Source organism: Phymastichus coffea, unplaced genomic scaffold (assembly GCF_024137745.1).
Source record: "Phymastichus coffea isolate CEN01 unplaced genomic scaffold, Cenicafe_Pcof_1.1 PCOF00051, whole genome shotgun sequence".
NCBI lineage: Eukaryota > Metazoa > Arthropoda > Insecta > Hymenoptera > Eulophidae > Phymastichus > Phymastichus coffea.
Window position 1 is genome coordinate 1,617,822 of NW_026706862.1, and position 26,956 is coordinate 1,644,777.

The 26,956-nt window shown below is 34.9% G+C and overlaps 2 protein-coding genes across 3 annotated transcripts in view; both read left to right on the forward strand.

Moving 5' to 3' along the window:
- LOC131665458 (uncharacterized protein DDB_G0271670-like) overlaps positions 1 to 637 on the forward strand; it is a 42,537-nt gene extending 41,900 nt beyond the window's left edge. Inside the window, exon 4 of the mRNA XM_058937339.1 lies at positions 454 to 637. Coding sequence (XP_058793322.1) covers positions 454 to 637 — 184 coding nt within the window. The remainder of the gene's footprint in view (positions 1 to 453) is intronic.
- LOC131665449 (zinc finger protein 724-like) overlaps positions 1 to 26,956 on the forward strand; it is a 120,389-nt gene that overhangs the window by 87,524 nt on the left and 5,909 nt on the right. The gene's annotated exons all lie outside the window — the stretch shown is intronic.

Consider the following 26,956-nt stretch of genomic DNA (forward strand, 5'->3'; position numbering starts at 1 on the left):
TGATCATGTTGACTCAGATATGACTTTTGAGAAGTTTAAAGCAATTTGTCCAAAATGTTGGAGAGACGATAATCATGAATTTTTAATTATCGATAGAGATAGACCAATCAGTGATGGACGGCATAGAAAGGGATTTGATTCTTTTGCTATAAATATAGCGAAGTAAGTGAATCAAGATTATTTAACTTTCGAAATTACAAGCGTCAACATGGCTGATTACGAAAGAGAGAAAAAGGTGCTTGAGCAATTATCTGAGATTCGTGATACCGTCAGACGTAAGTATCAGATAATAAAACGTGACGAAGTTGATTTAGAAAATACATTGAATAAAACTTTTAAAACTAACGTTACTGCTGAACAGGAAACGAATAAGGAGAAGAAAATTAAGTTCGATAAAGTTTTCAAGTCCAAAACAATAGCTGACACTCCCTATATATCTCGATATTTCAATAGTACTGTTAATGAATTGAATTCTACATTGTACCCGCTTGATACTAAATTTGAATCTGCTATTTCTATTGATGATGATGATGATAAAAAAGACGAATTTAATAAGACTTCTGAATCATCATTTGATACAACTGCAATTAATTTAGACAAAGATAGTTCAAATGGAACTACAAAACAACAAAAATAGCTATTGGATGATTCGATTGTAGCAAAGTATATTCGACTATTGCATGAACCTTAACAGAAAAGTAATTTAGACAAGACACTTGGTGTTCGCTTGCAAGAAAATACATATGTTATAATAGGCAATTCTCCAATTTCCTTCCAAAACGATAACGTGACTGTGAATGATAAAGCATACAGCAAGACGCCTGGTTTGATGGAACTTCTCTTTCGTAAAGAACCTGATTCCAAATTAATCAGTTCATTGGATATTGAAAATTATATAAAAATTCTTGAAATCACTAACGTTCATCGTAAGAGATACGAAACAAATGGAGAATATCGCAATAAACATGTAAATAAATTCAAAAAGTATATTGGACCAAATTTATCTTTGAGCGGTAGTGCTAAGAAGCGAAAATCGACTGTTTATGGAAGAGGTCTTTCTCCTAACTATAAAATAGCAAGGAAAGGAACATATTTGATTATGTATATTGGGATGATCCAAACGAGCTCGTTGATCGATTGAGATTGCTTATCGTCGAAAAAACCTCTGGTAATTCTAGTCATATTAATGAAATTCATTCAATCATTGAAGAATTACGTGAAGCTGGCTATATATATTAAGAGAATCCTAAATATTCCTCAGTAATAAAATGAGTGTTGATGTGTTTGGACGTATATTGAATAAAAAGGAGGGTAATCGAAGTTCTCCTGGTATAGGGTATAAAATTACTAAAGACGGACAATACGACGTGGATAACAAAAGAATTTCTAATATAGCTGATCCTCAGGAGAGTAACGATGCTGTAAACTTACGAACGTTGCAAAAAACTAGTGAAGCTAACGTCGCTACGCTTACGACTACAATAAATAATCTGCAAAAAACTAGTGAAGCTAACGTCGATACGCCTACGAATACAATAAATAATCTTAAAAAATCTTTAAATATAATAAGAATACAATTACGATCGTATGGAGAAGCGATTCAATATTTACAAACAAATAATAATGATAATAATAAGGAGGAAGAAATAAAGATTACGCCGTCTGACTTTTCATTCAATTATAACAAATAGATTGAAAAAATGAAATATCAAAGAGTGGTGGATGAGTTACACAAACCAGCACGTCGAAACTATCCTCGTCGAAAAGTCGATATACGCGGAATAGATGAGACGTGGCAAGTTGATCTTGTTGAGATGCAAAGCTATTCTAGAGAGAATAAAGGTCGCTATCTATTAACTATTATAGATACGTTCTCTAAATATGCTTGGGGAATTCCAGTAAAATAGAAAACTGCTACAGATGTCACTAACGCAATGGAGTCTGTATTAAAAAAGGGACGCATTCCTAAAAATCTCCAAGTGGATAGAGGCAAAGAGTTCTACAATACAAATTTTCAAAGTCTAATGAAAAAATATAAAATAAACCTTTATTCTACTTATAGCAATTTTAAAGCATCAATTTGTGAACGTTTCAATCGAACACTAAAAAATATTATGTGGAAAAAATTCAGTTTAATAGGAAATTATAAGTGGATTGACTTTCTCCGCAGTTTAATAGAATCTTATAATAATCGAAAACATCGCACAATAAATATGAAGCCTAAAGACATGACTAAAGAAAATGAAATGCAGATCTTGACACAATTCTCTTACGATCATCGTCTTTTCAAAAAAACCGAAATTCCAGGTAGGAGATAAAGTGCGAGTGAGCAAGTCTAAACACGTTTTTGAAAAAGGATATACGCCTAATCGGTCTACAGAAATTTTTACTATTCATCGTATTTCGAGAACTAAACCTGTAACATATCACCTACTTGATTATCAAGAAAATCCCATTGTTGGTAGTTTTTATGAGCAAGAACTACAGAAAGCTATGTATCCTGATATTTATCTTATAGAAAAAATTCTCATAAGACGCGGTAATGAAGTCTTCGTAAAATGGCTTGGCTTTGATAATACTCACAATTTTTGGATAAATAAGAAGACTCTAAATGAATGAATTACAAATATAAATTTATATGTATCTAGCTTTTATTGAAATAAATAGTGTTGTTTTCATTTATAAATATTACATTGTTTTTTTTTTATTTTAATGATAAGAGCCTCAACCTTCTCACTTACCTGTGTAGTACTTCCATCTTATCTTTGTCACTAGGGAGTCCATTAAGACAAGTCGAAACCTGCTTCAATAGAAACACTCATGACTCATTACCTCTCCATAAAATAAATTTAATTATTTATGCCGCTTTAATTACGGTTGGCATTATTTGTTAATGTAGCGTACCGTCAAGACGATCCCTTGCTGGACAATTTTCTGTTAGTATAAATAGGCTAAGTCAGTTTGTCGTCAAGGCGGTCACCTACCGGGCGATACGTTCTGTGTATTGGTTAGATTTTTGGAAGCGCGATAAATTAGTTAATTTGTTCTTTGTTCTTTTATTGCGTAGTGTCTGTTAAGAATACCATTGTGTTCAGTAGGGTTATGGCGTGTTTTTAACACCATTGTGTTCGTTAGAGATTAAGGGTTTTGTAAAGTTTGTAATATTTACAATTATACGGTATGATCATTTAATGGTATTTGAAGTGTGATTTTTATTAATTGTATTTATTTACCTTTCCCTCTTCCTCCCTCCTCGATTACTATAAACGAGTACGCCTGACTTGTCCACCTTTGAAAATTGGTAACGAAGTGAGTTTTGTTACATATTCTTGCACGTTTATTTTTAATAGGCTTTGAATCATGACATTTTCTAAGTACTGTATGCATCGAAGTACATAGCAACGTTTCAACCTCTGTCAAATCTTAAACTTCCGGCTAAAGTTAATGGTTGGATTGTGGTCTGATTAATCTTAATGTCGCTTAATATACGGAAGTCGTCAAAATAGATAGTACCGGTAGTGTACAGATCTGAACTGCATTTCTGGCTAACCTCAAATATATACTCATGCATTTCGTCTTTAACAATGGAACTATAGGAATGCATTCCGCAATCGTAGATGTTACGTTACAGTTGAATCTTGCATTGGATTACATGTACATCCTTAAATTGGTTTAACTGCAATAGTTATACATAGATCTTGATACGAGTCCTATTGATTATTCTGGAGGATATTTCACATTCTTCTACGTCAAGCAGAAAAATGGTGGTGATGTTCGATGATCACGCTCCACAATCATATCCTATGATGACTTCCCCTTGGCATAGGATGGTATACAGAATTAGTGTGCAGAGCGAAGTTTTTTAGTCATGTCCATTTTCTGAAAAATAAAAGATAACTATTCCTTGATTATTGAGAAGTAAACCACTTATTTTACTTATTTCTATTTCAGAATTCCTTATTTCTATTTATACTTATCTACAAACTTTTACTATTATTAATAGAACATATCCTACGCCTATTTGTTTGAACTACTTTGGTTCCTTTATTCATTTGTATTTTGACGTTGTTTTTCGGTAGAATTCCTATTATTTTAAAAGCACTTGAGTAATAATCTTCTAATTTTCTTAGTTTTGAATCGCTTTTTAGAAATACATAATCTCCCAGCTTAAAATTTTTCGGGCTAAAATGTTTATGGTAATATTTTTTTGACTTTTTTTTAGAAGCTACTGAATTGTCCTATACCAGTTTTTAAATTCCTATTATTTGAATGAGTAAGTCGGTGACATAGCCTCCGTAAGTCGGTAAGAAGTATTCTTTTTGTAACGGGTAACTTGAGAGTAATCTAGATAATTTGTCAAAAACGACTTCATAAGTAGAATGCCTAGGGCTTTCTTGAACACAAGAGTCTTGTAACTCAAAATTGAAGGAAATAGCGATGAAAACTGATTGATTCATATTGAATGTGTACAGTATCATCGATACCTTATTTAATGCAATAATTCATTGTAAACTCTTATTTTAATAAAGATTGAACAAAAATTATTTCTTGTTCTAAATATTTCTGTACGCAAACTACCTTCGTTAGCTGTTTGAATCACACGCTACTTTTGCCAATTAGAGCTTCAGAATATTAGCCTACCTTCTTGCATATAGCTCAAATATCACTTACAATACAGAAAAAAGGTTAAGTAAGTGAAAATAAATTCAAATGGTTTGTTTGAGAGAAGTACAGATCAAATGGACCCGAGATATATGAAATCTGTTCCAAAAATATCCGACCTATCGATTTCTCAGCGCTTGATCAAGGTAGTCCCTATTCAATTGAATAAGACGCTCATATGATGTTTTCACTTATTAAAGTACTCTTGAAAGTCAGACTTTGTTATCGCCTTTAGCGTATTCATCGTATTAGTTTCAACAGTATCTTTATCGTCGAATCGATATCCCTTAAGCGGCATTTTCAATCGAGAAAACAGTCAAAAGTTGTAGGGAGCCATAGCGAGACTGTGTGGAGGAACTCCGTAACATTGTGTTTCAATAAATACTGCTGCACAAGGTTTAATGCGTGCGCATGTAATCTTTTCAAAATTTCAACGTAGTACTCTTTATTGATTGTCTAGCCTGTTGGAGCATATTTGTGGTGCAGAACGCACAACAACTTATAACAAAAAAAACAATCTCGAACAAATGCAAAAGAGATTTCACAAAAGTTAAAAAAATTAGATATGCTCAACAACAGTTGTACGCTTGAAAATTTAGTGCTCCAGGATAAAAAATATTGTTTCAAAGGTAACATATGTGGTTACTTTCTACGTATCTAACATCTGAACCTAATCTTCCTTACTTCTAACCATCATTTCCGTGACATTATTGACCGTAATGTCTATGTCTGTAAATTTTTCTAGATGCTGTATCTATCCTCAATTAAATACGGGTACTCAAAGAAGGTGCGCTCGAGTCTGTACCTTTCGCGACCACAGATTACGCAGTATGGAGACCTAATCGCTCTCCGCCATCTATCACTCCTACCTAGCATCAACCGTCTCATCACTTTCCACCTAACCATACCCTATCTTTGTTCCTGCATCTCTTGTATATCCTCTTACGCTGGTAAGTTAGAAAATCTACGGGGGTTACTGTTGCGATTACCAGTAAAGCATTTTTAGAAACCGTACAGTATGCATTTGCTTCCCTTAGGCCGTCTCATCATTAAAACTCCGGCAGACTATCTCAGTACTTACCCCCTCCACCACAGTGGTAAAAGAAACGTATCGTTTAAGTTACAGCGTCGTAGCTTACAGGATTAAAGGGTTGAGGATATTATGGCACAAGAGTCAATTAGGGTATAAAGGTAAAGGTCTGGGGTTATAGCGTCACAGGTTATAGAGTTCGAGGGTTAAGGAAATAGGGATTTAAGGGTCTGGGGTTAGGACGACGTAATTTACAGTGCTCAGGTGTTATGGAAATTATGGTATAAAGTCGTGAGATTATAGCCTTGCATGTGTCATATGGGCGCATCCGGGAAACTGACTGTTTCGAGACTGCTAAAATAATTGATTCCAATCAACGATATCTCGATGAAAAAAAAAGATATCTCAAATCTTAAATATAGGTTCTAAAGAGTAGGAGTATACCTTTTAGGTGGTTTGCCCTGTTTTTAGAAAAAAAATTTTCCTGCGTTGTTATGGGACCTCAAATATACCAAAAAACTGCCTTTTTTGCCCTTTTAGGTTAGGATATCTAAAAAACTTGACTTGATGGACAAATTTTGACTTCAAATTCGAATTCAACGCATAAAAATAATTCGGAAATAACCTTTTGTTGGTCAACAACAAAACCAGATCTGTGTTATAATTCACAGAAAAATGACAAATACCTTACGTATTACATAAATAATCTCTACAGGTCGAGTATGACTGTATCTCTTCCACAAGGCGGTTTTGAATTGTATGACATTAACTCAAACTTTTCTTTCAATGTTCCTGATGATTGACCATTGGGATACATACTAAAAGTTGATTTAGAGTATCAGTAGGTAAACTAGAGAGGTCTTAACTCAGGGGGCTATCAGCTCACTGAGCTGATGTCCACCCTGTGCTGATACCCGTGCATTTTGACTTTGACACTGTTAACTAACCTCCTCCCCCCCTTACTGACTTGATACCCGTGCGTTCTGTTTTCCATGTTTTCGGTTCATTATGTATTCGTGTGTCTGTTAAATTTTTAGACTTAATAAAGTAAATTTTATTTATTTAATTATTAATTATATCGTTAAATGACGTATTGAATTATAATGACAGCCAGTTTTTGATCCTTAAGCAAAGCGTACGTATTTGTAACGGAGCTCTGCACGAAAATCAAAAATACTAATCAATCAAGTGATGAGAAGTGTCAGTTTATTTAAATTTACCTCCTCATCATTGTAACAATAACAGAATAACGGCCAAATGGCCACTCAGGTAAGAGACACAATATCTTCATCTACACAAAACAACACTGAAAGTGGACAACTGTAAGTGAAAAAAGACAACAAAGTAGCCTAGAAACTCAAGCTCCAAACAAAAAACAACAAACCCAACTATCAGACACTGGCTGAGTCAATTTATTAATAAATACGAAGTTCTTTAGGATAAATAAATTGCAGATACGAATACGGTAAATCATGATATGAACTCAATAATAATTAAATTACCTTCGATCTTTGTGTATAATATAGAAAACATTCGTCCGTTGGAAAAGCTACTAAGCGAAATAGCTAAAGATAGCTATATTTTGAAAATATTGGGACAAAACCAAATAAAAATTCAACTAACAACATCTGAAAAATACCTACCGATAATAAATGAATTAAAAGAAAAAACACAGAATTTTACACATATCAGCGAGAAGAAGAAAAAGGATTTAAAGTGATTTGAGAAGTATGCATCCGTCGGTTGACATTGAAGATTTGAAATCTGCCATCGAGAAACAGGGTACTGAAGTACTAGGCATTCGGAATATTCGGCACCGCATAACAAAAATACCACTACCATTATTCACTGTAGAAATCGAACACGACTACAAAAGCCAGGAAATTTAAAAAGTGAACAATCTAATCAACATTGTGATTAAGTTTGAACCGCTAAACGTTAAAAGAGAAATATCGTAATGTCATAACTGCCAAGAGTACGGGCACACAAACAGCTATCGTTTCAAAAGTGTAGTATGTGTGAAATGTGCTAAACAGCATCTAACGGAAAAGTGTACGATAAAGGAAAAAATCAAAGAAGTAAGATGTGCAAATTGTCAAAGTAATCACACTGCAAGCTACAAAGGATGTCCAATATGTAAATAGTAGTAGCAAAAATTGTATCTAAGACGAAGAGATAAAATACTAAATCAAAACAATAGACAAGTTCAGCCAAATTAAAATTTAAATACCAACGTTAATAGAGTTCAACGAACTATAACATATGCTGCAACGGTAGTCGATCCAATTAATCGAACCGTTTGCGATTTTGATTTTCACGCGTTAGTTCTAAGTATTGAGAGAGAGAGAGGGGGCGCGCGATCTTTTGAATTAGCAGTTACAACTCAGCTGTTGATACGAGTGGATATCGCCGGAGTTTGTTTGCACAGTTTTTCTCGCCGAGTAATAGTTGTTTTATCCAGAATAATTACGCGCGTGAGTGCAACAACTTGATCAACAGATTGCAGCGTTGCGGAAGCAGCAGATTTGCAGCTGATAGGCGGTACGAGACAGCGCAGCTGATAAACCAGGACCAGAAGCAGTTGATAGATTTACTGACATCAACAATTACGGCTGATCACCGTAATGGCACCGCAGGGTAGGTGCACCTCCCTTAATTATCAAGTGACAAAATACATTTGGTATTTTGTCCAACCGTGTTAGCGTTAATTTTTTTGTATTCGCACCGAGCGTTAGATCGCGCCAATATTCGAATCTTCTCTCTCTCTCTCTTTCTCACCGAAAATTATTTAATTGTAGATCCTATTCGCGTGCGTCAGTCTTTCGGCCCGACAAAGACTGTAGAGATTTTTTATTAATAAAATCTGTTAAACTTATTCGCCGATTTCGTCATATAATTTTCCTAGTAGTTTAAGCAATTGAAAAAGGCTTAGGTTTTAATCCGATTACAGCTAGGGGATTAAGTGTATTAGGAGTAAAGTCACTTACACTTAAAACTCATCGAGTGTCACAAGGCACGTGACTTAAGGTGAGTTCAACTCCGCTTGATCGAAGACAACTAAGTTAAGTCAGCTGACGTTAAGGTGAATACACGTATTAACATACGTGTTAACGGAGCGGCGGTTTGCATCGTGGGAGTTTTCTCTTAAATAAATTTTTCATTTTGTAGAATTATTGCTCCGTTACAATGCATAGGTAATATCAAAACAAAATGCTCAAAATGAGATAGAAATATCAAAACAAACAGCAAATCAAATAATCACATCAAGCAAATATAAATAATCACATCAAACGAAATAAATATAAATATCTCGATAAACTTGCTGATATGTTGGAAAAAATGACTCTTACAATGGATGTATTCGTAAATCTAGTAACTATACTTGTTAATAAATTGTCTCAACAATGGAAAATTTGAAAATAGCTATCTGGAATGCAAATGGGTTCATGTAAAGACACCTTGAATTTAAAGCATTTTTAATCCACGAAAATATAGACATCAAGTTAGTATCAGAAACTCACTTTACAAGCAAACCTTTTCTCTCCATTTCAAATTATATAGTACACAAAACAAATCATCTACTCGATAAAGCACATGGAGGCTCTGCAATCATTATCAAAACCAAAATAAGTCATTACACCTAAACATACACCAGTGAAATTTACCTGCAACCGACTAGTGTAAGTATAAACGATAATAAAGGCCCTATAACTATAACAGTTGTTTATTATCCTCCGATTAAAACAATAACAAACGAAAACTGGACAAATTTTTTCCATTTTTTCGGAAATCGATTTATAGCAGGAGGTGATTATAATGCCAAGCATTCGTGGTGGTGTTCAAGATTGCCAACTCTAATATACAGAGGCAGAGTACTACATGAAACACTACAAAAAAACAACTATTTTTCAATTTCCCCTGTTTTAGTACTCTTAAATCAGAAAACAACATAGAAAACAGTATTGATACACTAAACTTACTTCTTACTGAAGCTATTAATAAATGTTCTATTACGACTACAAATAATAAAAATAAGCAGCAAATTAATTCCAAAATAATAGTCTAAAAAATTAAAGAACAAAAATTATTAAGGAAAAGGTACTAGATAACTAGATGGAGTCAAGATAAAACAAAAGTAAATAAAGCAACTAAAGAACTAAAGAAATTGTTATACCAGGAAAAAAATATAAAAACACAGAACTATCTCAAAACTCTAAGCCCAACAAAAACAACGGATTATTCACTATGGAAAGCCATCAAACGTCTCAAAAAGCCAGTTACATTTATCCCACCTATTAAAAAACCTGCAGGAAAATAGGCCAAATCTGACGAAGAAAAAGTTGAAACGTTTTCAGAACATCTCAGTGCAGTATTCAGACCCCACCAAAGAATAATCTCCGAACAGGAAGAAGAAATGTTACTGGAAAGCTCAGATGTACAAGATAGCATACCAATCAAATCAATAAAAATTAAGGAAGTATTGCAAATAATTAATAATATTGAGAATAGGAAGGCCCCCGATTCAGACAATATTACTGGAAAAATTATTAAAATGTTACCTACAATAGCAATGAGATTTATAACAGTTGTTTACAATGCCTGCTTGAATCTCTGCTATTTTCTGACTCAGTGGAAAATAGCTGAGATAATACTAATACCTAAACTTGGTAACGAAGCAGGAAATTTAATATCGTATAGACTCATCAGCCTTTTACTAGTATTATCAAAAATTTTCGAAAAATTAATTTTAGCCCGAATTGATCCAATCATAATAAATAAAACGTTGATTCCAAACCATCAATTTGGTTTTAGGTATAATCACTCCACGATAGAGCAGCTGAATAGAGGGATATCTGCTGCTAGGAAAGCCGTCGAAGAGAAAAAGTACTCGTATTTTCCTTGATGTAGCCCAGGCATTCGACAGAGTATGGCACGAAGGACTATTACATAAGCTTAAAAGTTTTTTTCCTGTACGCCACTACTAAATACTACGGTCATCTCTGCAAAACAGGGCATTTCAAGTTAGAATAAATAGGAATAAATTGAAACGCCAGCTAATAAAAGCAGTAGTGCCGCAAGGCAGTGCTCTCGGTCCAACTTTTTATCTACTGTACACCTCGGACTTACTTAAATCTGAAAATATTCTAACAGCAATATACGCAGATGATACAGCAATTCTAACAATACACTCAGACCCAACAATAGCATCAGAAATAATACAAAAATTCATTAATAATCATTTTCAAAATTGGTTCAACTCATGGAGAATAATAGTAAACGAAAGTAAATCAATACATACAACGTTTACACTTCGAAAAGATACCTGTCCACCTAGTAGTTATACGATAAATAGGTCCCGCAAAGTAACCAAGTAAAATATTTAGGTATTCACTTGGATCGAAGGCTTACATGGAAAGAACACATATTCACTAAACGCAAATCATTGGGACTGGAACAGCCAACGCACAACGTGCCTAACGAGTCCGATCCTGTCAACGTATCTCCGACTTCCACGCTGTTGGGAAAACTCCTTCTATTGCGGTCTCCGACTGCAATGACCAGCAGCACAGTATGCGTACTCCCAGCCCTCGCAGATAGTCATGGTGTCGTCGTGACTCGCAACAAAGAAACAAAAGAAACATATAATAAACTACCCCGATTAGAAAGAAAGAGTATTATTTGTAAAGAAAAATAATTCATACCTTTCCTTGTTGGTGTGATGTCTCTCGTAGCTTTTGTTACTCTGGTGAAACTAAGTCCATCAGGACCGGTGGAGGCGTCGCGAGGTCAATGAAGGGTGCTGGGAGCGTCACCAAATTAATATTTGTTACGTGTCATGGTGAAATGACTATACAAACCATCTCCACATCGTCATCAGATCTGTAACAAAAATATAGAAAAATATAAAACTGAAATATAATCTGATCTTTGATTAAATTATTATTTCTGCTCAATTCCTAACATATATATATATATATATATATGTATGTGTGTGTGTGTTGGGTTATTGAGCAGAAATTTTATATATATATATATATATATATATATATATATATATATATATATATATGTGTTAGGAATTGAGCAGAAATAATCAAAGAAAAAATGTGCGACATAAAAATAAAAAGAATACCCCGTCCTTGAGCCGGACAAAGCCTGTTTAATTCTAATGGCCGAACATAAATCTCAGTTCACAAATTTTCAAAAAGAACAACGCACGCTATGAACAATTTGTAACAGTTTTAAAAACTAATGTTCACTCGACTACAGATAGAGTGAGAGTGAGTGGAGGAAAAATTTCGCCGTCGAGCGATAGCTCAACAGCTCCCCTACCCCTACAGACGCTCCTCAAACTTTCTAAATCCGATGCGTACGCATTTACCCTGTTGCAAGACTAAGAGTTCGCCCTCCTTACTCTCTTGCTCTGCAGCCTACCGGCTCAAAGACTGCTTATCCGCTGCTTTTTCCGTATCAGGTGACCTTCAATACCCAGAAGCGGCACTTCTCACGAGGTCTTACAGCCTCCAAGAGCCAAACTCTTGGAGCTGGCGGCTTCACGGCCATGGTGACGCTTTTACGCCCATCCTCGTTTTCTCGAGCTTTGAGCAAAGTAGAAAGAGAGAGGCGCCGGAAATCAACCGATCGTTGATATCGGTTAACATTCTTAATCTAATAACTCGTTCTAATTTTAAGCGTTGAGGGAAAGGAGACGCAAAGATATTGAGAACAGCAACGCTTAATTATTTTACGACCATGAAGTACGACACTACAATAAATTCGAAATTTTAGGGAAAACCCACCATGCTTCACAAACAGCGGCTATTTTACACGAGCACTCAAGATATGGCGATTGCCGAACGAGGATCCATCCCGAACAATATATATGGGTAATTCTTGACTATTTCGATTGACTTGTAACCCTTAGGTTACGGATTTTTTTTTTTATTTGGCACAATTGTTGTACACATAAAACTGAGATTTTTCCCAAATTTTGGAGACGATACATTAATTACATCAAAAGTTATGAACAATTAAAGAAAAATGATAAAAAATTTTCAAACGGCTATATTTTAAAAACTAATAAAGATATCGAAGTCGGATTTTTTTCAAAATACTTATAATGCCTTAAAATTTCGGAATAATTACAACAATAAACAATAAAAATTTTTTTTCGAAAGTTATTAACTTTTTGTTTAAACAATTACTAATATCTCAAAAAGTATATTTTTTTTTTGAAAAATTCTTGCTCCTACGTATTCCTGAGGATTTTTGCTATCGAAATCATTCATAAAATTCAAGGGCCCGACATATCGGAAAGCGTAGCCCTAATCAAAAGAAGACGCCTCGGCGTAAGGCTGCGGTAGCGCTCCAGCGGACTCACGGTCGAAAGCGACCGGACACCGAGGCATCTTTTTTTGATTAGGGCTACGCTTTCCGATATGTCGGGCCCTTGAATTTTATGATTGATTTCGATAGCAAAAATCCTCAGGAATACGTAGGAGCAAGAATTTTTCAAAAAAAAAATATACTTTTTGAGATATTAGCAATTGTTTAAACAAAAAGTTAATAACTTTCGAAAAAAATTTTTTATTGTTTATTGTTGTAATTATTTCGAAAGTTCAAGGTATTATAAGTAATTTGGGAAAAATCCGATTCGGTATCTTTATTAGTTTTTTAGATTAAAGCTAAAGTACCTTTCGACCGTGAGTCCGCTGGAGCGCTACCGCAGCCTTACGCCGAGGCGTCTTCTTTTGATTAGGGCTACGCTTTCCGATATGTCGGGCCCTTGAATTTTATGAATAATTTCGATAGCAAAAATCCTCAGGAATACGTAGGAGCAAGAATTTTTCCAAAAAAAAATATACTTTTTGAGATATTAGCAATTGTTTAAACAAAAAGTTAATAACTTTCGAAAAAAAATTTTTATTGTTTATTGTTGTAATTATTTCGAAATTTTAAGGCATTATAAGTATTTTGAAAAAAATCCGACTTCGATATCTTTATTAGTTTTTAAAATATAGCCGTTTGAAAATTTTTTATCATTTTTCTTTAATTGTTAATAACTTTTGATATAATTAATGTATCGTCTCCAAAATTTAGGAAAAATCTCAGTTTTATGTGTACAACAATTGTGCCAAATTAAAAAAAAATCCGTAACCTAAGGGTTACAAGTCAATCGAAATAGCCAAGAATTACCTATATATAAAATTAAGCAAAAAAATAAAACCTACACATCCACTGTCGTATTATCGGATGTTGATGAGGGGCCAGGAGATGATGGCAGTGGTCGGATAGCTGAACGGTGCCTGCTGTAAAATAATAACAAAAAAATTAAAGACGGTTCGAGGGTGTGTGGCATGTTTACTAACATAAGAATGCGTGAAGAGGCAACCGTATAATCTGATGAAACCGAGGTGTCATAACAATGCGAAAGAGAACTATATAAGTAAGTAAAAGAAAGTAAAATTAAATTTGAAAGAGTATCACATTAATATACTGACTAGATATGCTCTTATTATTACAAATTTATATATATTTAAAAATAATATTGTATTAATAAATTGATATATTAATAAAATTTTATATACATAATTTATCAATTTTTAATGTAATAGTTGAAAAGAATTGAGCGACTTCCTTGGCGAAGTAAATTGCTCTTGTTTGAAATTTTCTTTGTTCTTTTGTTGTTAATTGATTTATGATGGTTATTTTGTTATTTTATTACATGTATAGGAGAAATCACTTTAACACTAATTTAAGGAAAAAGCCATACCGGCATAAAAAACCCTTTTATTAAAACGAAATGGGAAATTTCATTAACAGAAACAGCGCGAGAGAGACGTTGCGCGGAGAGCGATGGCCGTTGCCATGCATGCACGCACTCAATCGCCTTGAACACAAAGGAATTTTGCACACAAACAGATTTGCGTTTACTGTCATACACTCCAACCACACTGAAGCGATAGTAAAGACCACGTGAGTGGACGAGAGCCTTGCAATACGTGGGTATTGCAAGCAGTATTGCACGTGGGTGCACGAAATCGTTATTGAAACGTAAAGAGGCGAGGGAGCTTCGCACGCTAGACGATGTCGTCGACGACTGCCGGTAACACCGGCAAGAGCAGCCATGCTTGGCGCGGGTGGCGCAGCGCCGTAAGGTGCTGCTACCACGCTAGGCTTAAGGCCCTAGCGCCTCACACACTCTTGCACACAGACACGCTTTGGCTGCGCGCGCAGCTCAACTTAATTTAAAGGTACATGCCTGAATAAGATACCTATATGTTAGTACATATATATAACGTGTTACGACGTAACATACTGCCGGCCACGGCTGCGAGACTAGTTAGACCATTAACAGTCAAGCATGGTTAGACTTAACAAGAACTTATATTGACTAGTCGACCTACTCCCGCTTACGAATCTAGGACGATCTTTGGTATATTTACATGAAGAGTCAGTTTCCGTTGGAGGGACTGCTCCATTGATTAGCACCGACATCACAATCTGATTGATTGGAGGCTATTTTGCCTCGACTTCTCTTAAACTATTAATGTAACGGAATGAACGATTAACAATGTCTTAAATCTAATGAACAACTTATTCTACGTGAGATCATCAGAGGCCATTGTTCCAACGCTTCATTAATCACGCTTGTCTTGAATTAACGTCGACGTAAGGTTGGAGTCTCCGCGATCATTGGGAACCTGATATCCGGACAGGTTTCGCGCTCCAAAGATTGTTTCTTTGGGCATCTGGCTGTAGAGCACTCTGTACTCTACCCTTCTTGGGCCAGGCTTAAGCACTTCCAGAATACTCCATGGTTCAACTCGTTTATGGCCAACCAGAGAGCGCACATCTGGGGCTAATTACGAAGTCGGGAGGGTAGCTTGAGACTACAACGGGTCCGCGTTTTCCTGATTCACAGGTAGCACACAGAGCCGAGTGATGTTCCGTTTGTAGATTCCGGAGGCCATCTTCACAGATGCTACTCGAGCAATGCCATCGCTCCCAGGGTGGATCTCCACGACGATACCCAGCGGCCATCTTGCGCACGCAGGGTTGTCCTCCATCGATACAACCACGGATCCAGGTGTTAAGACGGTTTCGGAGGTCAACCACTTCTGGCGAGTTTGCAGTTCATGCAAGTACTCTTTGTGCCATTTACTCCAAAAGGCTTGCCTGGCCTTAGAGACGAGTTGGTAAGAAGTGAGGCGATTGTCCGGAACTGAAACATAATTTTGGTCGGGTAAGAAGTTGAAGGAACGCCCGATCAAAAAATGAGCTGGAGTCATCGCAAGGGAATCGTTTGGATCGGCAGAAATCGCGTACAATGGCCGAGAGTTTAACACGGCGGCGATTTCCTTTAATAATGTTTCTAATTGCTCGTACGTGAGCTTTTGATCTTTGACGACACGATTCAGATGGTCTTTGAAACTCTTAACTGCCGCTTCCCATAGACCGCCGAAGTGCGGTGAGAGAGGTGGATTAAAGTTCCATTCAATCCGTTCGGATGCAGCAAAGGTCTGAATCGTGTCTTTACTTTTATATCAAGGTATATATATGCGTGCAGGTTGGGCTTATTTCAATTCCTAACGTTCAACTCGATAGCTAATATTGACATACATAATAATAAATTTTACGTCGCAAATCAAGTTATCAACATACCTGTCGGGACCTACGAGATCGACGATATTGATGAATTTCTTCGTAAAGCTATGCAGTGTCTTGGCACTGATAATAATAATATAACATTCAATTTGAAACCAAACAACACCTTGCATTGCACAATCAAGTGTTCTAAATCAGTCGATTTTCGCCCGCAGAATTCTATTAGACGATTGATGGATTTTCACAACGTATATAAGAAGCAAATGATTGTCAGAACTCTGATTTTCCCATCAGTGTTCCCCAGGTGAACGCTGTGATAGTCCAGTGTAACATAACCGCTAGCACTTAATTGAACGAAAACACCGTTTACGATATTCATAAATTTTTTCCAGCAGTACTGCCAAAATAAAATTATTGAAATTCCCTCTCACGTAATTCATCTTCCAGTTACGAAAAAATCTGTAGATTATTTAGAATTACGCATCGTCGATGAAGATGGAAATTTAATTATTTTTCGTGGTGAAGTCATAACCATCAGATTACACCTTAAAAGCGTATGATAGGAATTGTTTACGATTCAAAGCGAGGTAGGGGCTATATAATCATTGAAAAATGCAAACCCACCATCAGAAAGCGAAAGCTTTGACATGTCAAAGCATAAAGTTCCTAAAAAATCTTGAGTTAAGAGTAGGTCCTGGTGGAAAATAAATTGTCTAAAACTTTTTTGCTACTTACAACGAAATAATGGAGAACATTCTAGAAATAGAGTCACCTGTTCTCTTCGATGAATCTTTGGTTCATTACGAGATCCACGCTCATTAACCTTATATCAATTCATCGTTCAAAAATAGTGACGAAATTCATATATCAATTCAACATCAAGACTTCTGCCTTTTACCGTCTCACAGCTCGTTACACATTTGTGGACGATTGTGTAGCAACAATAACACTTTGTTAACGAATACTGAATTTGTTAATAATGCCATTTGTTACATGTTTGAAGAAATTCAGTATGAGCTAAACGCTATAGAAATAGGTAATGTAAGAACGTTGGCCTCACAACAGTTATGAAGAACTGGTTATCTCTCACTCCAAGTCAAACTTTGATTGCCGAAAATGCTGGATGGATAATTATAGAAGAAGAAGACCGTAAAATAAATAATGTGAATGGCGACTTTGATATTTTGATTCCTCTGAGTTTCATACTCGAATTCGCCAAAAAAAATATAGCAAAGTGCTAATGAATATGAAACATAAATTAATTCTCATAAGATCGAGTACCGATGTAAATACAGTTTATCAAACGAAGAAGACCGTCAACGACGTTGAATCTTACGAAGAATTCAAACTTGATATAACACGTCTCGAATGTCCTATGCCATATGTGACTGCATTGAATGCAAAGAAAATACGTCTACTTGACTTTCTAAAAAGAGAAAGAAGTATTTCAATGAGTTTTCGAAGTTGGGAACTATACGAATATTCAGCGCTGCCAGCCAATACAAATCACGTTTGGACAGTTAAAACTACAAATCAGTTGGAGAAACCACGCTGCGTCATCTCAGCTGTCCAAGCTAATCGAAGAAATGAACCAAACTCTAACGCTAGTATATTTGATCATTGTAACATCGAAAATATAAAATTGTACCTCAACTCTCAGTGCTATCCATATAATAATCTCAACATTAATTTCAGTAAAAACCAGTACGCAATGTTGTACGATATGCATGCCAATTTTCAAAACGTATACTACAGTAAAGATGCCGAACCAATGCTCAAAAAACTCGGATATAAAAATTACATGCCACTTATAGTAATTGACTGTTCAAAACAAAACGAGTCATTGAAGACTGCTCCAGTAAATGTGCGCTTGGAATTCGAAACCAGACAAAATATTCCCGATGGAACTACAGCATACGAGGGAGGATAAATAAGTCTTTACAAAATCCAAGAGATGGCGCTCGTCACGCTTAAATTATGATGTTTTTGGCAAGCAATACTACTAACTAGATATCGTACAAAGTTTTAGCTCGAATCGTTAAGTCATTTTTTGTGATCGTTGATTGAACAAAAAGCTATTGGTTTATTTGAAAAATGGAAAAAACAGAGTTTCGAGCGGAGATAAAACATTTTCATTTGAAAGGCCTTAAACCAAAAGAAGTCACACTTGAGTTGAATACCGTTCATGGCAAGTCTACCCCTGTGTTTAAGACTGTTTATAAATGGGTAAATGAATTTAAACGCGGCCGTACAACAACAAAAGATGAACCTCGTTCAGGTCGCCTCGTATAAGTGAGTACACCCGAAATGGTCAATAAAATCCACGATATGGTGTTCAGTGATAGAAGATTAAAATTGCGAGAATTAGTTGAGGCCACAGGGGTATAAAAGGGTACAATCATTTCAATTTTGCATGAAAAATTTGCATGGAATCATCTACATTGACTACTTGAAAAAGGACCAGACAATCACTGGACAATACTATGCGTCATTATTAGGTCAGCCGAAAGTAAAAATGAGAGAAAAACGTCCTTACTTGAACGAAAAAAATGCCTCTTTCATCAAGACAATGCTCGAGTTCACACGTGTGCAGTTTTGATGGCAAAAATTAACGATTTAAAGTTCGAATTAATTGACCATCCACCATATTCGCCTGATTTGGCTCCCAGTGACTTATTTCCTAACGTCAAAAAATGGCTTGGCGGATAACGATTCTCGTCGAAGGAAGAAGTCATCGCCGAAACAAATGCCTATTTTGAGGGTTTTCAGAAATCATATTTTTCTGATGGCTTAAAAAAGTTGGAAGGCCGTTTAATAAAATGTATCGACCTTCAAGGAGATTATGTTGAAAAATAAAAAAAAATTATCTCGTATTTTCTTATTCTATACGATCGCATTGTTCAGTATAATCCGATAAATGGAAATGTGAAGAATCTTATTTAGGAGGGTGAGGGGTGTTAAAGATTTGACTCTTTCCTTAAGCAGCTCAGTAGTAGCTCTCTATCGCAATGGAGTAGGTAGTGAATATGCAAGTCTTCATGATATCTGGCAAAACTTATGCTGTGAAAGAGTTAGCGACATTTCCACTTAACTACAACGAAAAACCACTCGTACGCTTGTACAAACCTTCCTTTCCATGACGAAGATTAACGGAGAAATATAAGCGACAAAATCTCTAGTTAAGACACCACTATCATGGATGAACATGGAACTCTGGCGGTTTAAATACGAAGAGCATAAATTCATCATCACAGATACACTCAAAGATGCCATAAAAATTTTCGTTTCATGAGATCTGAAAAAAGAGTGGTTAGAATGATATGATCTCAAAGTTTTCGACTTGAATGATTGGAGCTATTTACCTTTGAAAAAATTAAAATCAGTTACCGTGTGCCATAATCATAACGACAAATATATACCAACATATGCACATCAAAAAGTTAAATCAATGAAAAAGTTTTACATCTATGGTCGTAGCATGGATTGAGAAAAGAGCGACGCAATCGTTGAAGAATGTCTATAGTGATTTTTTAAAAGTAGATAATGTGTAGAATAACATGTATTTTTAAGAATATGTAGAATAAGCTATATTTTTATCGATAACAAATTTTTTTTCAATTGATACAAGAAAATATTTTTTTATTTTTTATTAAACCATCCAAAAAGGCGAAATTCCAAGAAGCAACACTGATGACGACAGCAGTAGTTCATCTTTTTATAATAAATTTTGTATTTTATGAATAAAAAAATGTATACAACATAGAATTTAGATTAAAAAAAAATGTTTACTTATTGTAGTTGAGGTGATGTATAATGATAACATGTGTACATATATACATTAGTCCTTCTTTTCGTTATAAAACTGCTGATAGCCTTTTTGTCCAATAAAATTATTAATATTGCTCGAAAATTTGGAAATAGTTTGTTTTCATATCGATGATTGTTTGTTCTTTTCGTCTGGGTCTTCTTGTGGAAGACGAGATTACTTTACTTTAGGGTAGCGATCCATTTTATTGGAATACTAGTTGATAAATGATTCGATGATTCTAACGCTGTGCTATTTATAGTAGCTTACAACCATGAAGGCTACAAATAAAAGAAAGTAAGCAGGATTTTGTGTTGTATATCTTTTTCATATTGGCCTTTACAGGTACTTGAATTTTTTTTTATTAAACTGTTTTCGGTAGGTGACACACACACACACACACGTACGTCAAACTGCAAAAAAATTTATTATATACTAATTATAATAAATATATATATATATATATAGCATTATTAGTTATATACCTTAGCACTTGGGCCCTATACTCATCGTATAGAGAAATACACAATAAGAATTGTCCGTGGTACTAGTGGCAGTGGCTCTAGTGGTAAAGCATTGGCCTGCAGATCCAGAGGATACGGATTCGATTCCCCGACCTATCCGTTCATTTTTTTTTTAATTAATAACAAAGCCTTCTTTCGATACGTCATTATAATTCAATACGTCATTTAACGATATAAATAATTATTAAATAAATATAATTTACTTTATTAAGTCTAAAAATTTAACACACACACACAGGCACATACACATACACATACATATACGAGTACATACACAATGAACCGAAAACGTGGAACACAGAACGCACGGGCATCAGCTTAGTAAGGTGTGGGGGTGGGGGGGGGAGGTGAGTTGGCAGTGTTGAAGTTAAAATGCACGGGTATCAGCTCAGGAAGGACATCAGTTTAGTGAGCTGATACTTCCCAGAGCTGAAGCCACTCTAGTTTACCTACGAGTATCCAATGGAAAATCATGACGCATATATATAAAGATCTACCAGTTTGTCCAAAGCAAAAGTCTGTCTCAAAATTCAAATAGAAAAAATTTCGAATGACTGGATGATAAAGAGGCGAAAAATGAGTTTGATAAAATGCTATTCAAACTATTCAACAATGCTGTGTATAGGAAGACTATGGATAATGAAAAGAAACACATCGATGTGAAGTTAGTGAGCAAGTAGGAAGGGCGATGTGGTATTGAAACTCTTATAGCTTGGTTAAATTTATACAGTAGAGATATTTTTGACGATGAGTTAACGGTGATTTAACTCTTGTGAACAGAAATAAAAGTGAGAAAACCCATATACATAGGTCTTGATATCTTAGACTTGTCAAAAATTCTCATGTATCGATTCCACAATGACTATATGGCTAGTGCTTTGGATGAGAATTGCGAATTGTTATACACTGACACTGATAGTTTGGTATATGAAATCACTAATACCAACAAATATGTTGTCATGCATCAAGATATTTATGAATTCAATACTTCAAAATTTGACGAACAATATCAGTCCAATAATCCAATAGCCAATAAGAAAGTCATTAGACTGATGAAAGATGAGAACAACGGTGGAATCATATTGAAGTTTGTCGAACTCAATAGTAAAATGTATAGCGTTAGTATTCAGAATAGAAATTTAATCAATAAGGTGAACCTTTTTTACACATGTATCTTACTCAACTAAATATTATTGCACTTGGCGAATTTAAGCCTACTTAGAAAGTTAGTGATTTACATAAGGATGCAAATATATAATCAGCAGAAATATAGAATCACACAAATATTTATTTATTTATCCTTAAATGTATATTCATAATTTTAGATTAACTTTCTTTTTTTCTGCAATTCATTTTTATTTATCGAACTATTATGCGAATTATTGAATCCTAATCATTTTACAAAGACTCATATCACGTCTTAATAATTTTTTCAACTAGATATATATCGAGATATTACGTTCTTTGTAGTTTTTGCTCATAAAAACCACTTATAATTGGCTGATCTTGATAATATTTCAAATAATAAGTTGTTGGATTTGATGAAACGACACGTATAATAGTCAATATTTTCATAGACCAATTTGGTGTGTATTCTTTTTCAAACATTTTCTTCGCATATCTTGCTCTCACTATATTACCAATTTTAATCTGTAGCCTCCTTGTTACACATTCATAAACATAATTACGTATTACTTGAGCTGGATTCATTGTTGTAACTTGTATAGGTTTCATACCAATCGTTTTGTGTTTACGATTACTTTAAGCAGTAGTGAGATTTGATAGTTTATCTACCCATTTGTGGTTGCCATGTAGAGTAAATTTTATCCGCATAGAAGTTTTCAATTTACAATTGAATCGTTCATATATTGAAGCTTTGAGTAAACTATAAGTCGAGTAGAGGTTGATTTTGTATTTTTTCACGAAAGCTTCAAAAGTTGCATTATAAAATTCCTTGCCTCAGTCCGTGTAAAGATTATTTGGTACTCAACCTGTAACCAAAACATATTTCAATGCCACTGCCATATCGCTACCGGTTGTTTTTTTCATCGGCACGGTGCACGCATGCTTTGAAAAAGTATCAGAGAAACCAAATGTAATCGCGATTTTCTCAAGAATAAGCCTACATATCAACGAGATTGGCCCGCCAGGTCTCGTCAATACCTCAAAAATCCTCCTTGCATCGTGGATAATTACGTCTAGCTACTTCGTAAAGCTCTTCCAGCACTTTTTAATCCTCCATTGGACGACCCTTCTATTTCTGTATTTTGAGTACCTATTTTTACCGTTGATTTATTTATTTCAGCTAAGTCTTTGAGATTACTTTTCAAGAATGCTGTGATGGTATCTGTAACAGTTTTGAATTCTGACTGAACAATGCGTTTAAACAGTTTGTAAATTAAAAGTATCATCAGAATTTAATGGTGGAGCAAAATTATCTAATCTTTTATTTTACAGATAGAAATAACCTTCCAAAGTGAACTTGAATTCGAGACTTGGTGGACCACAGCGTCTGTTAGCTCGATGTCTAAGTTTACGTCTGAATACATCAGCGCTCATTTTGACAATGGATGGCATTAATGCTTTCAATATATATATAAGTCATTCTCTCTCAACAAATGATCCCCTACAAGCCAAAAATCATTTTGTCTATCAAATTTCTATAGGTGGTCAATTGCACGGTCTTATGGACTTGAAGTCTACTTTTGAAATTCGAGTGGTCTTTTCCCCTAAACTTCACATCTGATCAATTATAGCCGCCAAAACCACGTGACTCTATATTTTTGTTTATTACATCGATAATAAAACAACATCTTTTATTCTGGGCTTTACTATACTATTCAAGATATAGAAATCTATAATTATTTGTGTAACTTCTGATTGCAAACTATGACCTTTCTTTTTAGAATTTTCGGCTAAAATTCCACTTAAAGATTCTAAATCTTTTGATTTTTTTGCAAAATTCTAACTGCAATTAAACTCTTGGGTGATTTTATTTGTGCTCCAACTATCTAGAGCTACAGTGAGGATACGCAATTTTAAAGGATCATTAACTTCTAGTAAACTGAATTTATCTTTCAAACCCTGTAATCTACTTTCAAGTTCTACTTCTCATTCAGAAGGAACGAGAAGTAGAACATTCTTGAAAAGAAAGAAGAATTATTAATATTTATATTATCTTCATCACTTTTGTATATATCGTAATAGAAGAATATATGAATAGAAGAAGATTTCTGTAGCGGTTCAGTCTAATTTATCTTTTCTTTCCGCTTTCCACTACGCAATACAATCCGTCACACATCCGAAAAGTGAGAAAAAATGTTATCAAAACCATAGCCCTATCTCACATACGCACGGAAATGTGTTAGGGCAATTGATCAAAATCAAGACCGTATAAGGACCGTGATGTCACGGATGTAAGAAAATTATTGTGTGTTATATAAAATTAATAATTACAAGCTTTTCAAACGAACAAAAGCATTTTTTTCAATCAATTTCAATGTGCTAATTTCGAGTTTCAAGTTATTTTAATCACTTTATACGTATTTGTTAACATAGTTTAATTTGCAATTAATATTTGCACTAGTAACTTTGCAATAAGTAAACATGATGCCAATTTTGAATAACAATAGCGATCCTAGCACTTTAGGAATTTGACATTTTTATTACTGATTTTTAACAGAGTTATCAATAAATAAAAAATTTATAATTTATTTAAACTGTAACAGGGTTAATACCGTTTATTTATTTCAAGCGCGCGATCGCATAGAAAAGCACGCGTGATTATCTGAACGTTCAAACACGAAAACCGGAGAGCAGGAGGGAACGGGTGTCAGTCAACCAACTATCTACTAACGTGAAATAAATACATCGAAAATACTGTTAACATCACATACGGAATCGTTTATTGCTTCTTAAGGATGTTCACCGGAAAATCGCAATACTATAGATTGATCCAATATTTAAGAAATAAGTTATTAACGGTATTATCTTTGCGTACCTGAAGTTTGAAAGACTTTGCCGGTTCGGAATTAGAGAAATTAAACGTCAAAGTTGCTAGTTTTAACATGTAAAGGATAGGCGTAGCGTGCATTTGACGAACATAATGAATGCTTGTAGGCGAATTAATCTATGTATTTCATCCAAAAACTGATATTTGACGCATTATTACATGAAAAATAATATATTACAAAATGAAGTTGCTTAGCGATGTAGTTTTTTTGTAATTTTTATTCAAAGTTATAGTTTTAGAACAAGGCAAAGCGTGCTCGAACCTCAAAGTTAGAGATGTGGCAACGTTGTACGTCATGTCGGTAAAATAGAAATTGTGTGACTGCATGTGAGTGTATGTACTTTGATAACAGAAAATTATCAAATGTAACGTTATGTAGTTGTAAGTAAGAATGCATTAGATTGAAAAACATTGGTATAAATAGATATTTACACTCACGCAAACTATAAAATCATTTACAACTTTAAACGGTTTTCTAGTTTATTATACAAATTTAAGGGAAAATAATAATAACTTTATTTCAAATTTAAATTGACTTTTTAATGAACAATAACGTTTCACGCATGACATTTATAATTATTTGTAGATGCACATTTTTTTTAAATAATACCGATTCATTGTAAATAACAATTTATAGTATTATTTTGTGATATACTTAATTTTATGATCACAAAGTTTTTGGCAGGATTTATGTTAAGATATCATCAATAATTTGCCATTATTGCAATTATAGATGAGAGAATTTACATTGAACACATATATATTATTAAATAATGAATAAATAACTTAATACTAATAGCTTGTTTGCTTGTTACATAGTAACTAAATGTTCACTATAAGAACCGATGACTAAGTCAACAACTTATCAATTGGCTGACGCACTTGACTCTTTCCTCAACACCTTTTTCTTTACGAACCCCCCATTCATTCTACGAGGTTCGTATTTCCAGTACGGTCCCGATAATCCAGACATTTTGTTGTTAAACTCTTCTTGTCTACTGCCAAATAATTCGAGAAATAATTGCTATCGAGGTTATGTACGCATGCTTGCATGTGCGCCGGCAGTGTTTACACTGCAGCACTCGCGCGACAAAAAAGCACTGTTGCCTAATCTCGCCAACACTACGCGATTGGTCGAACGACGTACAGTCAGAAAAAAAACGTTGGAATGAGTATGCTATGCTTCATTAGAAAGAAAATGTGACCTACGAGTACCACTTTTGTCTACGATTACAGCAAGTGAACGTCCTTAATGCTACACTGTATTAGGCCCGCGTGTTTATGTTTACATGCCGCGCGCACGACAACAACATGCAGTGTCGGACCGCTCGCCACTCTTTGTTCGCAGAGTTATTACATGCGCCTTTCTTGTCGAGTACGAGAGATTAGTTATAGACAATTCTATCGCGATCGTGAAATTAAGCTCGCCAGCTTACCTTATTAGCAGTCGCACGGAGAACGAAAGAAAAAGTTCGTAGGCGTGACTCGGGGAAGCCCGCTTCTGCGGTCGATCGAGCTGTCGATTTCGCCCTCCATGGCGAAACTCCTCATATACGTACGCTTACACACACTCGTCTATGTCGGGCGATGGCACAGTTCCTGTCTCTCCTTATTATTTCGTCTAGGCACTCAGGAAAGCTCGGGAAAACGTTAAATGTCTTTGTTGCAAAGCTCTGCGATCGGGTTCTAATCCTCGACTCGTTCATTTTCATACGCGCGCGTTCCGTCCCGTCGCGTGCCGAATTCCCTCGTCAGATTTTTCCCAACCGGTAGGTGCTGCCCTCATGGGCAGCCGCATGGTTGGGTCGTTAGCGCTAATAAGACGTTTACCGTCACAAAACATTTAAAATTGTGTTGCAAGATAGCGATTCATCTGCACATACACGTAAAATTACTAAAAACGATTGTTACACGATTGTTGATTTTATAATGCAAAAAGAATAAATTACGAATTCATTATTTCATTATGCAAAAACTGTTTGTTGAATTGATGATTTTTATTTTAAATAATGTTCCTCGTATCAGAAGTGATTTTTTAGTGTAAAAAATTGCGATAATTTTATTGTAAATTTTCTGATATTCATTTATCTAACTTTAATTGTTTATAACTTTAAGAAGCGATTTTTCCTTGAGAAACGATTTATACTAAAAAATTTGTCATCTTTGACTTAATTTTTTAAATCATTAACTTTTGTCTTCATGCGCGTCATTTCACGACAAAACTTGTTTAAAAGTTGTACAAATATAAAAAATTATAGGGGCTACTGAGCATGAAATAGAGCCTCTTTTGCGAGTATAAATTCTCTCGTCGCCGC